Consider the following 15,752-nt stretch of genomic DNA (forward strand, 5'->3'; position numbering starts at 1 on the left):
AGTGCAGAGGAAAAGTTTGGTGAACTTGAAGGCGTAACAATAGAAACTATAAATTAATGAATCACAGAGAGAAAAGAGGATTAAGTAAAAAGAGCATCAGTGAACTGTGGGACAATATTAAGTGGTCTAACATTCGAGTAATTGGAGTTTAAAAGAAGCAGCTGAGGACAAAAAACATCTTTGTAGGAGTAACAGGAAAAAAATTTCCAAACTTGGTGAAAGTTATAAATCCACAGATCTAGGAAGCTCAATAAACCCCAAGTAAAAAATAAAACAAACTGTAAAGAAAAGCACATCAAACAAAGTTACCACGCTGATTCAATGAAGAAAGGTTTATCTTTCTAATAAACAGTGCTGGATTAATTAGACATTCATATGTGAAGGGACAGGAAAAAGAACCTCAACGCTTAGTTCAACTGTAGAGAAAAAATAACTCAAAATGGACTACAGACCTAAATGTTTAAGAGCTGAAATCTATACAACTTCTAGGAGAAAATATTTATGACCTTTTAGGCAAAATTTCTTAGATGGGACACAAAAGACACAAACTGTAAAAGAGAAATACTGGTAAACTGAACATCATAGAAATTAAAAACTGGATAGGCACAATGACTCACGGCTGTAATCTCAGCGTTTTGGGAGACCAAGGTGGGCAGATCACCTGAGCCCAGGAGTTTGAGAACAGCCTGGGCAACATAGTGAGTTCCCATCTCTACAAAAAATTAAAAAGTTAGCCAGGTGTGGTGGTGCTTGCTTGTAGTCCCAGTTATTTGGGAGCCTGAGGTGGGAGGTACACCTGGGCCCAGGAGGTTGAGGCTGCAGTGAGCCGTGATCGTGCCACTGTTCTCCAGCCAGCCCAAGTGACAGGGCAAAACCCTGTCTCAAAAAATAAAATAAAATAAAAACCTATTGCTATTAAGACACTGTTAAGGAAAGTGTTAAAAGGAAGCTACAGATAGAAAATATTTACAAATCATTACAAACTGAATATATATTTACATATCATAGTTCATAAGGAACTCATAACTCAATAAGGAGAAAACAAGAATTAAAACTGAGCAAAAGATTTGAACAGACACTTCACCAAAGAAGAGGATGCATGTCAAACACATGAAATGGCAATCAGCATCATTACTCAACAGGGAAATACAAATTAAAACCACAGGGAGATACTGCTCACATTCACCAGAAAGGCTAAAACTCAGAAGACTGATAACACTAAATGTTGGAGAGGAGGTATAGCAACTAAAATTTTCATCATACATTGCTGCTAGAAATGCAAAATAGTACAACAACTTTAGAAAACACTTTGGCAGTTCCTTATAAATATACACTTACCATACCACCTAGCAATTCCTCTCCTAAGTACCCGTGAAAAATAACTTACATGCTCATAATGACTTCTGTGTGAATGTTCATAGCACTTTTATTCATTACACTCAGAATCTGTAAACAACCCAAATATCCATCAACTGATGAATGAATCAACTGCCAAAATTCTTCAATCAGTTCTTTCTTGCTTCCATTTACTTGTCTCATGCTCTTTCCTGAATCCTTTATAGCTGTCCCTTATTCTATCTAAACCCTCAATAGTCTTCTGTTATCCAGCCAAACCCAGAAAGGTTTTTGTAATCTCCTTTTTTCTAATAAATTGCATTTGCCATTGTTAATTACATTTTTTTTTTTACTTTGCATTCTCACTTCCTTGGGCTTCTATGATAATGAATTTTCACTGTTTTCCCATATTGCTCATGGATCCCTTTTTTATATATTTATATATTATTTTTGGCTCTTCTCCTTTCTGACCTCTAACCATAGATGGCCCCCAAAGCTCAGCCTTTAGTTCTGTTTTTGTTCCAACATTCATTTCTTTGCTTCTCACATGTGACTGTTCTTCCCCTGCTCCCCACTACATCTCTTAGTCCTCAAACTGCCTTTACCATGGTTCAGAGTCTTTTCTTTGCCTGAAGGGAAGGTCTGATCATTTCACTCCCTGATCACTTGCTATGTATTCTATAACCAAACAAAGTCAGCTGTGATGTAATGGTAATAGCACTGAACTTGGACTCCAACAACCTGGGTTCAAGTACTGGCTCTGCCACTTACTAGCTAGGTGACCTTGGATAGGTTAATTAACATCTTCTCAGAGTTTCTGTATCTGAAAGATGGGAATGGATAATACCACATCATAGATTTACTGAAATGAGATAAAGTTTCTGTATCTGAAAGATGGGAATGGATAATACCACATCATAGATTTACTCTAAGGATGAAATGAGATAAAAATTAAAACAGTTTATAAAACATAAGTCATTATTAAGCATGAATATGAGTTTTCAACAAATATATGTTAACTCATATATGCCAAGCATTGCCTACACACTGATGGGCAAGCAGACAAGGTCCCCTGCACTCATGTCTCACTCACAGTCTAGAGAGAAACACAAGCAATTAAGCAAATTTAAAAACAGACATGGTATATTCTAAGTCTGGAAGAAATAACAGGTGCTTGAAGTAGCACATAGAAGGAACAGGGATGATTCAGAGAGCTTCCTGAATAAAGTTACATCAAAGATGACATCTAAAAGATTGGCATGAGTTGGCCAAGTAGAGGGTGGGAGCGGAATGGGTGGCAATGACAGAGAGGTGTGGCAAGTGATCCAGCTAGGGAATAGCATGGGCCACAGCTGGGAAGGCAGCAAGTTCATGGAGCTTTCTAGGAACAGAAAGGGGATCTTGGTATGGCTGGAGTGTAAAGTTGGGTACAAAGAGAGGGAGAAAGAGTGGGGAAGAATGGGCAGGGAAAAAAAACAAAGAGATCATACATGCGATTTCCAGCATGGGTCAAGCAAGCAAGAGATTGATGATCCAAGATGAAGTAGCGGGATATTCTAACTGTGGGCCAAGCATTGTGATAGGAAATTGAGGTGATCAGTATTGAGAAGTTACCCATGTAAACAGACAGCATCCAACAGGCCTGTCCATGAATCCTAGTCACCAAGCTGTATTCCCCAGGAGGACTCAGTCCCAAAGAAGGGAGATTGACAAAAACAAGGCAGGTTCCCAGCAAAAAGCGACACACCAATCAATTTTATTCATAAAGGGCAGTGATTTTTCAAGACATTTCCACGTCTCAGACCTTTGAAGAAAATGTTCACTACATCTTTGCAAGCCAGGCAGAAGCAGGTATCACTACTTTTATCCAGTATTCAGTTAATCACATCCATTAACAGAATAAAGGTGGCACAGTTAGTCCTATCCATTATTTGGTTGACAAGTGCTGATGGTATCAGTCATATATAATATTTTCTTTAATCCTATGTTTTAAATTTAATTTTAATCCAGGAATGGCTAGCTCCAAAACAAGTATAAAATGGGATATAGTGAAAAAATCATTAGGTTGGAGGTTAGGATTTGGTTTCCAGTCTTAACTCCGTCACCAACCTATTGATTGACACTTGGCAAATCACTTCAAGTCCTCAGAGCCTCAGTTTCCTCTAATTGGACTACCCTTGATTGCTAAGGACGTTTCTGACACTCAGATCCTTTGACTTCAAGTCCTGAGGGCAAAAAGAAAAAAGGCTAGGATTCCACATGTATTGAAGAATGTTTAAAATTTATTTTTACCCCCGTCTTTATTTCTAATTTGTTTTCTATCTTGTTTCTCATTCCTCACAGTTCTGTCATTTCCCTTTTCCCTGAAGATATTTACGAAGCTGCCTTTGCATCACTTTAAAACTGTAAATATGCCCTTGAAACATGCAAAGAGGCTTTTGTGTACTTACAAATCGAGGTTATTATCGTACAAGTAAGTCACTTGAGTGCACTGCATTCCTCAGCTTGCTCCATTGAGAGCTTTATTAGGTTATATTGTCCTATCTCGGAAGATAAGACTTTCCCACTTTAAAGGGTGGGCTATCTGATGAAACAGTGTGCCGAATGCTCCAGAGTATAAGCAAAAGGATTTTGGTGCTGCCCAAAAGACAGACACACTTCTCTAAGACAAGTACGTGCTTCACTTAAAGGGGCACAGTCAAGGACAAATGTTCTAAAATTAAACCAACCAGCTGCAGACGCCCACATGTCAATTATGCTGTCTTCTTGTCCAGCCTTCTCTTTCCATGAAACCAGAATTCCCACTCACTGCAACCCTGGAAACTTCACATACTTCCAAGCGGCCACCTATCCATGGAAGCAGAAAGCCTGTTTCGGAACATACTAGGATACATGTACTCATCTGACAGAATGTTGCAGTGAGCTGAGATCACGCCTCTGCATTCCAGCCTGGGCGACAGAGCAAGACTCTGTCTCAAAAAAAAAAAAAAGAAAGAAATAGGTTTTACTATGGAGGTGATTTGTCTTTTCATTAGATTATATTAGGCAAAAGTTCCAGGGATTTCTCCCGAAATGTTTGTAGTCATTCCTGCAGTTGGCGTAAATTTATTACTGAAAATATTCAAATATTCAATACTTTTAAAATACTATCTTTGAATAATGTAATGAATAACTAATAAGCTGATTAATATTAAATATATGGGTTTTTTTCTTTTCTTTTTTTGAGACAGAGTCTTGCTCCGTTGCCCAGGCTGGATTGCAGTGGCGCAATCTTGGCTCACTGCAACCTCCGCCTCCCGGGTTCAAGTGATTCTCCTGCCTCAGCCTCCTGAGTGGCTGGGACTACAGGCGCGTGCCACCACACCTAGCTAATTTTTTGTATTTTTAGTAGAGATGGGATTTCACCATATTGGCCAGCCCGGTCTTGAACTCCTGACCTCGTGATCTGCCCGCCTCGGCCTCTCAAAGTGCTGGGATTACAGGCATGAGCCACCATGCCCGGCATATTAAATATATTTTTTCTATAAAGTAAAATTGTGCTAGTTATGTTGGAGGGAGTATAAGATTACCATAAAAATTAAGATATTTTTAAAGTGATAAAGTTTATTGTGAGGCAATATGTACCTAGAAGTTTTGCTTATTAATGAAATGTACATTATAAAAATAAATTTTTATTATAGTTATTCCATCATTTTTATATTGGAAAATCAAAATAAACCTGTATTGACATGATTCAGATTCACTCATTCAGTAACATTATTGAGAATTCATAAGATATTGTATTAGATGTTGGGGATATATAAGGATGCATCAAAACATAGCATAAACACACACAAAAAATATAAATAGTCCAAGCACAGTGGCTCATGCCTGTAATCCCAGAACTTTGAGAGACCAAGGCAGGAAGATCTCTTGAGGCCGGGAGTTTGAGACCAACCTGGGCAACAGAGTGAGACTTAGTATCTACAAAAAATAAAAAAATTAGCTGGGAATGGTGGCAATCACCTGTAGTCCCAGCTACGCAGGAGGATTACTTAAACCCAGTAGTTCAAGGCTGTGGTGAGCTATGATCATGCCAGTAGACTCAAGCAAGACATTGTCTCTGAAAAAAAAAGAAAACAATACTTACATATACAGGCGATCATAATAATAGGTATCATAAATTATTTGAAAAGTTATAATGGGAGTTTACTGGTATACTCAGAAACAAATTACTAAAACAGAATTATTGAATAAACGTACAAAGTTTAGATGCTTATATTTTCTTTTTCAAATTTTGCAGGAACATATTTTATTGGTTTTTCAGGCCTTTCTATCTACTAAATATAACTATACTTCTAACTTTATTATAAAACATCCAATATGCCATTTCTATATATTTGAGTACAAAAATAAAGGCTTTGTTTATGTACAGTTTTAGAAACTGTGTTTTATAAAAGTTAAGCCGCCTTGAGTTTTTTACATGTCACTTCTCATCGAGGATGGGTAATAAGGACCAGATTTACCCTCCCACCGGAAACAACTAAAAAACTGGACAAAATATGTGAAGCAATTGTTTTAAAGTACTGAACATCAAGCAGAAGAGGAAAATGATCCCTGGGAGAAGGGAAACAAATAAGGTGAGCCCTACAATTACCCCAGCTTACTGCCTAGAGAGGGTGTCCAGTCTGCAGTGCAGGGAAGAGGAACCTACATAGAGCTTGATGAATTTCCTGACTTAAGGACTCGAGAATCTGGGAAAGACCAAGAGAGCTAGAGTTTGCAAGGTAGAGTTCCAGAAAGGAGAGTACTATTTTGGAAGAGACTTTCAGAGATTTGCAGATGGTCCTTCTCAAGTCTCCAGCTGAGAACTGTTCTACACATGTGCAAGAAAACTACCTGAAGCCAGAGAGAAACACCCTGAAGGATGAAGGGAACAATCCCCAGAGGTAACATGGGGCCAGCAATAGACAGACAGTGTGGGAAACCTTGTAATTCATTGTTAGAGTAATTAGAAGGGTATCATCTCAGTAGAGGGGCAGAATTAGCCCTACGCTAGAAAATGCATTGATCCCACATAACAAAATGTAAAAACAAACCTCAAAATGATCCAGCTGTTTACAAGAAACTGAATTGCATCCCAAGAAAAAGCTCAAGAATACAAAAATATTCAGCACCCAACAAGGTAAAATTCACGATACCTAGCAGCCAATCAAGACCTGCAAAAAATCAGGGAAATGCAACTCATAATAAAAAGAAAAATCAATAGAAACAGACACAGAAATGACACAAATTATAGAGTTAGTAGCTGAGGAATTAAAAACAGTTATTATCACTGTATTTCTTATGTTCAAAAGGTGGAAGAAAGATGGAGCACATTAAGCAGAGGCATGGAAAAGAGCCAAAAAAAAAAAAAAAATGAATGACCATTTTCGAAGATTCTGATGCCTGAGATGAAAAATACACAACAAACAGAATTAGTAGACTAGACACTGTAGAAGAAAAGATTAGTGATGTTTAATACATAGCAATAGAATTGACCCAATATGAAACACAGGGAGAAAAAAAGCCAGAAAAAGAAGTGAATATAGCATTAGTGAGCTCTGGGACAGCTTCAGGCAATTTGGTACATGTAGTTGGAACCAACAAAGGAAAGAAGGCAGAGGAGGGGAACAGAAATTTTTAACAAATAATGGTTGAAATGTTTCTAATTTTTATAATAACTATAAATCCATGGATCCAAGAAGTGCAACAAACCTTAAACACAAGAAACAAGGAGAAATCTACTCCAAAACACATAATAATCAAATTGTTTAAAAAGCAATGGTAAAAAGAAAACCAGAAAAGCAGCCAGAGAAAAAAACAGCACATTACGTACAGAGGAACAAATCTAGGAATGACCGAAGTTTTTTGTTGGAAACAATGTAAGCCTGAAGACAGTGGGAGCGGAAACTTTTAAGTGCCAAAAAAAAAAAAAAAAAAGAAGTCAACTTAGAATTCTATACCCAGCAAAAAACATTTTACAAAAGTGAAGATGAAGTCAAGACTTTTTCAGACATAAAGAAGCCAATAAATAAATAAATAAAGAAGTTTTTCACCGGCAGACTTGCATTGAAGGAAATCCTTCAGACAGAAGAAAAATGATACCAGATGGATATCTGGACCTACAAAAAGGAACGAAGATCATCAAAAAGGAAAAATAGGTGAATACATGTGAAATGCCTTTTTTAATTTCTAAAATCTCTTTAAAGATAATTAGTTGGCTTTTTAAAGCCAAGGTATTAATAGTGTGTTGTGGAGCTTATAACATATATAGAAGTAATATGCATGACAACAGTGCAAAGGTTGAGGGGAGGACTATTCCTAGTTTCTTATACTATATGTGAAGTGGTAAATATCATCAATGACATTAAATGTAAAAGATGTAAACATCCCCATTAAAGGCATAGATTATAATATTGGACAAATTTTTTTAAAAAGATTAGGTATGCTGCCTGTAAGAAGCCCCCTTTAAATATAAAGACATAGCTAAGTTAAAAGTAAAAGGACAAGAAAAGGTATACCCTACTAACACTTTAAAAGAAAGCTTGAGTGGCTATATTACTATCAAAGTAGATTTTAGATCAAAGAATATTGCCAAGGATAAAAAGGGACATACACTGATAAAACAGTCACTTCCTCAAGAGGATATAACAATCCTCCATGTTGACAGGGCACGGTGGCTCACGCCTGTAATCCCAACACTTTGGGAGGCTGAGGCAGGTGAATCACCTGAGGTCAGGAGTTCAAGACCAGCCTAGCCAAGATAGTGAAACCCCACCTCCACTAAAAATACAAAAATTAGCCAGGCGTGGTGGCAGGTGCCTGTAATCCCAACTACTCAGGAGGCTGAGGCATGAGAATCACTTGAACTCGGGAGGTGGAGGTTGCAGTGAGCTGAGATCGCACCATTGTACTCCAGTCTGGGGGACAAGAGCGAGACTTCACCTAAAAAAAAAAAAAAACAAACAAACCAACAATCCTCCATGTTTATGCACCCAACAACAGGACTTCAAAATACATGAAGCAAGACCTGCAGGGAGAAATAAGTTGATAATTATAGCTGGATATTTCAATACTTTTTCAAGGATACAAGGTGCATTATCAAGACAGACTGTATACTGAGTCATAAAACAAGTATTGATAAATGTAAAAGGATTCATAACATACAAAATATGTTCTTTGGCCACAATGAAATTAAGTTAGAAATCAATAACAGGAAGGTATCTGGGAAATCCCCAAATAACTGGAATAAACACACTTTTTATTCTAATTATTCAAAGAAGAAATCAGAAGGAAATCAAGAGTATTTTGAAATTGAATGAAAATGATAACACAGCATATCAAACTCTGGGGGGATGCAACTAAAGAAGTACTTAGGGGAAAGAAAACATCTCAAATCAATGATCTTCAAGTCCAACAGAGCTTAAAGGTAAAATAAGCAGTGAATTATTTTTAAAAAGTCAAATCAATGATCTAAGTTTTCCCTTTAAGAAACTTGTAAAAGAAGAGCACATTAAACCCAAAGTAAGCAGAAGAAAGTAAATAATAAAGATAAAAGTAGAAACCAATGAAAAAGAAAAACAGAAAAACAATGGAGAAAATCATTAAAACGAAAAGCTGCTTCTTTAAGAACGTGAAGATGTCTAGTATTTCAAGGACTATTAAAGAACAAATGCAGTTATGTTCCTGAAGTTACTGTTTTTAGTAAATAAGAAAACTAGATCAGAAACTATGGGAAAAATTTGTATTTCTTGGAGTGTTTGCTATGCCTGCCTGATCCTTTTTCTTAAGAATATGAAAGATCTTGTGTGCTACTATACAGAAGAAATCCATAAAGCATTTTGAAATGTATTACATATTTTTATATAGTGTTTATACATAGATGTGTGTGTTCACATTGTTCTCATCAAGAGTGCGGAACTTGTGGTAAGAGCAGCTTGCTATCTGTGTTCTTCTAAACTCTAGACCCTGTTTGGCTTCTCCTCTTAGAATGATACTTGGAGAAATAGTTCATTCATTTATTCATTCAGCAGTCATTATGAAATGCTACAGTGTGCCAGAGACTGTGGGACGTGCTGGGGAGCACAGTTGTGAACCAGACCAACAGGATCCCTGCCCTCTGAGCACTGAGTCTGATGTGAGATACAGACAAGTAAATAGGCAACAACAATAGACCAGTGTAAGCGTGCCATCATGGAAGGAACGAGTTCCAAGGGAGTCCACAGGACGGCCTTGGAATATTCCTCAAGCCAGCAGCTAAAAAGACTTTTTAAAAATACGATCACATTTATTATTACAAATTTTTATAATTCAACATAGGAAATATAATGTTAGGCATGGAGCAATATGTTAAGGTATGAGTTCGATTTTCAAAGAATTCCTTGACTATTACGTACCTAATATTTACTCCTTATTCTGTTCACACTGTATTGATGCTCTGTTTAAATTTTCATCTCAAAGTATAATTAAGATATATAGAATGCTTTTTTTTTTTCCGCTACCCCGCCTGGCTAATTTTTGTATTTTTAGTAGAGATGGGGTTTCACCATGTTGACCAGGCTGGTCTCAAACTCCTGACGTCATGATCCACCCACCTTGGCCTCCCAAAGTGCTGGGATGACAGGCATGAGCCACCGCACCTGACCTAATTTTCCATCTTCTTATTGAGAATTTTTTATGAGTGTTCTAGAATAGAAAGATCATATAGGTCATTTTCACTTGTTCAGGACTTTGTAAGGATTTCCATGTTACACTGGGGCACAAAGAAATGGCAGAGCCTGAGCCAAGAATCCCCATCCTCAGGCAAAGTTCAAGGGATTTGAGGCTTAGAGAAATAAGGCAAGACCAGGAAAATGTGAAAATTCCAAAGGTTAAGTAGGAAGGGGTCCATGATTCATTCAGAGGGTCAGATATTTTTTAAATTATGCATTTCCTTTACCCATTGATTTCAGCTTTGGAAATGTATCTTCAGGAAATTATTACAGTCGTCCTCCCTTAGATGCAGTTTCACTTACCGCAGTTTCAGTAACCATCAACCATGTTCCAAAAATAGGCGAGTACAATAAATATTTTGAGAGAGAGAGAGACCACATTTACATAACTTTTATTACAGTATGTTGTTATAATTGTTCTATTATTTGTTATTGTTGTTATCTCTTACTGTGCCTAATTTATAAATTAAACTGTATCATAGGTATGTATGTATAGGAGAAACATAGTCTCTATGGGTTCAGTACTATCTGCAGTTTCAGGCATCCCCTGGGGGTCTTGGAAGTCATTCCCAGAGGATAAGGGCTGACTACTGTCTATACATCCACATTGTAGCTACAAGGTTGTTTCCTGCAGTGGGTTACACTGAAGTTGAAAGCAACCTAGTTGCCTAACAATAGCAGCCTGGCTAAATAAATTATGTCATATCCACACACTGTAATTCTAAGCAGGTTTTTAAATAATGTAACGGTGTTTTTCAAATTTTGTTGTGTATCAGAATCACCTGGAAGGCTTGTTGGAACACAGATTGCTGGGCCCCACCTGCAGAGTTTCTGATTCCGTTGATCTTGGATAGGGTCCAAGAATTTGCGTCTCTAACAAGTTCCCTAGGGGTGCTGTTGGTGTGGGGAACCACTCTCTGAGAACCTCTGATGTAGAGATACATTTATTGACTTGGAAGAATACTCACAAGATATATAAAGATGTTTATGTTGTATTTTATATATATGCGTACATACGGAAGTTTAGGTAGAAAGATATCAAGTTGGCCTCCCTGGTTCTCTTTGGAGGTAGATCATATTGTAGGTACTTATTATCCTTAGTATTTTGCATGACAGATTTTTCTGTAATGGGTATAATATTAACCACCAAAACATAATAAAATCTCGTAATTAAAAAATGCGATCATGAAGTCCTGGCTAATAGCACTAACAAGCCAGAAATACTGATGTATGCTTGAATCTGGTCAAAAAGCTTGATCCCTGGCTTTCTAAATATTAATATATCTTGTTGGGAGTGTGTATTAAGAGGCAGTTGCAGACAGAGGATCAGTGGTGGGCCTATAGATACATTCCCTTCCTTATGGGAACAAAAAATAGAAGAGGCTGATACTGTCCTGAGGGCTTCTACGTGTTTTCTTACTTCATTTCAGTCATGCCATACAGGCTTCTTCTGGGGAAGTTTGAAGAAAAACTGGGTGGGACCCAAAGGGCGACCTGCCAGAAGTTGGAAGCATCTGGATTGGCGCACTCTTTGTTTCCTGACGCAGGGTAGATCCATTCCCAGGGTATCAGATTAAGGCGTCTCCTTTCTGGAAAGAAGATTTCATGGTTTAAATTCCCGTTCACTTTTGTGTCTGTGGCACTCTGCTGTCTCCTTTCCAGCACACAGCCTCAGGGGTCATGATGTCCCTTCCCTGCTGATATCTGCGTGCCAACTGTGGTGTCATGCACACCAAGCACAGAGCCGCCATTCAGCTCCCACTGTCTGGGCTCAGGAAGCAGAAGAGCTTCAAAGTTCCTATGGACCTTGACAGAGCTTCCTCTGGCTTTGCCTGTGCAGAACAATTCTCAGGGTGAGGGGGAGATGGAATGGGGTAAGAGAGGGAACTAGGGTAAATGTCAAGGGTAAATACGTGGCAGAGAGAGAGAGACCAAACAGTTGCCACCAAGGTTCAGGAAAAGGAAGGGTGGGCAGATAACAAGGAGAAGGACACCACAGACTTTTCAATGGAGCACCTACTTGGTTAGCAGTGGTGTGTCCTTTTCCATGTCCTTGCATTACTGTGGTTGATAAAATAGGAGGTAGTACATTATTGATATCATTTAGAGCAAGGGTTCTTCCTGAGTGTCTAACAGAAATGCCAGTGTTTGGAGGTCATACTGAGAATAAGTACCATATGAAAACCCATAATGGATTCAATTTTTTAAAAATGTTTCAAAACAGAAAATCAGGTTCTAGTTCAGGCTGTTGTTAAAAGAAAAAGATGTTACTTCTGTACTGACTTTTGAATATATGACATATTGTTTGTTGGACAATTTTATTTTCTGATAAGCTTCCTTCCACCACTTTGCATATGGATAAATGGGACAGAATGTGATTTGAGTTAAAGATACAACATTTTTTAAGCTTTAAAAGTTCAAAACTAGCTAGAAATACAAATACTGGTTAATTATTCCGTTATTTCTTACTATTGTCATGATACTGGTGCTATAACATGACATTCAGTAGGCGAATGAATTTAGGACCTGACATAAGGAAGTTATCTGGAATTCTCACCTATTACACAAATGCCAAGAACAATGTTAAATTAATTAATTTGTTTAGCAAAAATTTATTGAATACTTACTATGTGCCAGCCACTGTCCTAGGATACATCTGTGACCGCCTACATGAAGTTTATGGCCTGGACTGGGAAGACAGTAAATCACTAAACCACTACAAATATAATGTCAGATGGTGATAAGTACTAAGAACAAAAACCAGGCACAGCCATTATAAGGACTTTGTATCTTGTTCTGAGGAAAATGGGAGGTCTTCGGGTGGGGGTGGTTTAAGCAAGGGAGTGACACGATCCAATCTCTGTTTATAGAGAACCACTCTGGCTACTGGCTGGACAATGGGCTGCAGAGGCCAAATGTCTGCTGAATTATTACCCTTACCCTCTCCTCCAAAGTTATATTTCATTGAGGACAGGTCTGTACCAGTAGACCTTGGAGATGTGATCTACATGGTCGATTCTTTCCTTTTTATACTTTTGGTGTGAAATTGATCTCTAAGGTGATACTTTTATATCCAAAAAGAGAGAGTTATATTTCTAGGCAAGGTAAATCAGATATCACCTCTCTGCCTACAGTGTCCCAGTGGCTTCCGCTGTACAGTATAACTGTACTGTGACTTCCACAGGGCTCCATTCATGTTGATCTCACACCTGCTCTCTGTCCACCTCTCCAGTCACTGTCTCTTTGTTCACTGGTCTCCAGTCACACTGACTTTGTCGTTCTTCCTTGAACAAGCCAAGCTTGACTCTGCCTCAAAGCCTTTAAGTTTGCTCTTCGCTCTGCCCAGAATGCTCTTCCCGGCAAGATCTTTGTATGGCTGCCTTTATCTCAAGAATCAGGTCTCTGCTGGTCACTCAATGTATACTTCTGTGTACGAACAGGCAGCACATCTGCTCCTTAGAATAACAGGGCAGCTCTTTCCCAGGTGTGCTCAAGGTCTAAAAACTTCTTGTTATCTTATCATTCACAGATGACATAAGGCATAAATCAAACAGGGGCTACATTAGGCAAACAATTCAGGGTTTGCACACAGTCCTATAAATGCATGGTATTTTCTTTCTCCTTACAGGTTATTTTCAAAGCTTTGTCACCACCATACGATACAGAGAACCCTTACAGTGCCAAAGTTCAGGAGCAGCTGAAGATCACCAACCTTCGCGTGCAGTTGCTAAAACGACAGTCTTGTCCCTGTCAGAGAAATGACCTGAACGAAGAGCCTCAACATTTTACACACTATGCAATCTATGATTTCATTGTCAAGGGCAGCTGCTTCTGCAATGGCCACGCTGATCAATGCATACCTGTTCATGGCTTCAGACCTGTCAAGGCCCCAGGAACATTCCACATGGTAGGTGAAACAAGTCCTACCCTAAGAAAAACAAATCATAAGTTACCATCAGCCTTGGGCATTGGTTGGTATATGCTTAACACAGTGCTGCTAATTTTTTCCTCTGCCCATCACAGCTCCGACTCCATACCCATCCTATAAAGTGCCCATTAACTTGTCTTTTAATCTTCGGTTTTAGTGTTAAGTCAAGCATGATAACCAGATTCCTTGGAAAACACCCATGCCAGATTTTAGTACTGTGACCTTCAGATATAAAGTATAAAGTGAGTAGGAGCAAGAGGATGGCATAATCCTATTAGTAGTGTTATCACACTGAAACCAGCTTTGACAATAAATGGGGAACATTGTGGAATAGATTTTAAAGTGGGAAAAATAAGAACCTCGATTTTATGCCTGGTATCTTTGCTGTCCAGCCAGCAGAATGAATAAAAATTCTCCTCCGTGAAGAGGACTGACCCCCTCCTCACCCTAAGGCAGAGTTAAACTCTCTTTCCTCTAGGTTCATACATCTCCTGGACTTTCCTCTGAACTTTTACTTCTCTGCGTCCCCCAGGAGACTGCGAACTCTCTGAGAAACTGTATGATCTTTGCATCCTTGGGACCAAGTGCATTACCTGGGCCGGAAGTAGGTGCTCAGTAGGTGTTTGGTTGAATGATAGCAACACAGGAATAGGGAGATGATGAAAAATTAGTGTCATTGTTTATCTGTCCTTACCTCCCCGACTTCCAGAAAAGATACAGAGTGGCTCATCTGTAAGCACCTTGTTGGTACACATCCAGAGACTATGGATGGGGATTGGACAAGGAGAAAATAAGGATGAGCACTCCAATTCTTCGATTTTATATTTTGCTCTGATAATTCTGAGCAAACCAAAGCAAAATGAATAAAATGGAAAAGGCTGCAGGATATTCTACTGCATTTCCTAAAGGGTAGACGTCCCTATTCTTTCTTCTTTATCCCAGCCCTAGTATAGGATAGGCCACCAGCAGCCATGATCCAGTTAGCCAGCAGGACAGTGCTGGCTGGGCTGAGTCGCTGGGGCAGCATCAGGGTAACCAAAATGACTAGGACAGTGGACAGAAAGTAACCAAAACAGAAACAGTACTATTACTTGTAGAAGTTAATCTGGGCTCCCAGAGTTGAAGAAAATGCAGCATTCATTCAATAGATACCTGCTTGTTTCTAGACGCTGACAGATCTTTGAAATCCTACAGTATTGCTTCAAATAAAGGGTGCTATGATTTAGTGTATCTCAGTTAACGGGGTTCAGATAGGATTCAATCAGAAAATAACAAATATTTAGAGACATGTCAACCTACCAGACTGTGAACTAGAAAGCTTATGTAAGGTAGAGTGCTCAAAATATTTTGCCATGATATTTTAGCGAATTCATGAAAGGAGGGTATGCAAATCTTTTGTTTCCTCAACTGTCTCTTATAATCCAAGTCATACAGGACCACCTCAGAGTAGAGTCCTGAGCAAAATGGCAGAGGCCCCCATAACATGGCACAGGGTGGACCCTCAATATTTGCGGACTGAAGGACCTATGAGACTACCTGAATGGCTCTGATCAACCACAACAAAGTGCCAGAGTTCTCAAGGGCCTTATAAAAACTTCAGGTGGCCGGGCACAGTGGCTCACACCTGTAATCCCAGCACTTTGGGAGGCCAAGGCGGGTGGATCGCGTGAGGTCAGGAGTTCCAGACCAGCCTGGCCAACACGGCAAAACCCCGTCTCTACTAAAAATACAAAAATTAGCTGAGTGTAGTGGTGGGC

The 15,752-nt window shown here is 38.8% G+C and overlaps 1 protein-coding gene across 3 annotated transcripts in view; it reads left to right on the forward strand.

Annotated features, from left to right (window-relative positions):
• NTN4 (netrin 4) overlaps nt 1–15,752 on the forward strand; it is a 133,037-nt gene that overhangs the window by 26,587 nt on the left and 90,698 nt on the right. For all 3 annotated transcript variants that reach the window (XM_011990315.1, XM_011990314.1, XM_011990316.1), the window contains exon 3: nt 13,696–13,974. In XM_011990315.1, coding sequence (XP_011845705.1) covers nt 13,696–13,974 — 279 coding nt within the window. The remainder of the gene's footprint in view (nt 1–13,695; nt 13,975–15,752) is intronic.

Source organism: Mandrillus leucophaeus, unplaced genomic scaffold (assembly GCF_000951045.1).
Source record: "Mandrillus leucophaeus isolate KB7577 unplaced genomic scaffold, Mleu.le_1.0 Scaffold377, whole genome shotgun sequence".
NCBI lineage: Eukaryota > Metazoa > Chordata > Mammalia > Primates > Cercopithecidae > Mandrillus > Mandrillus leucophaeus.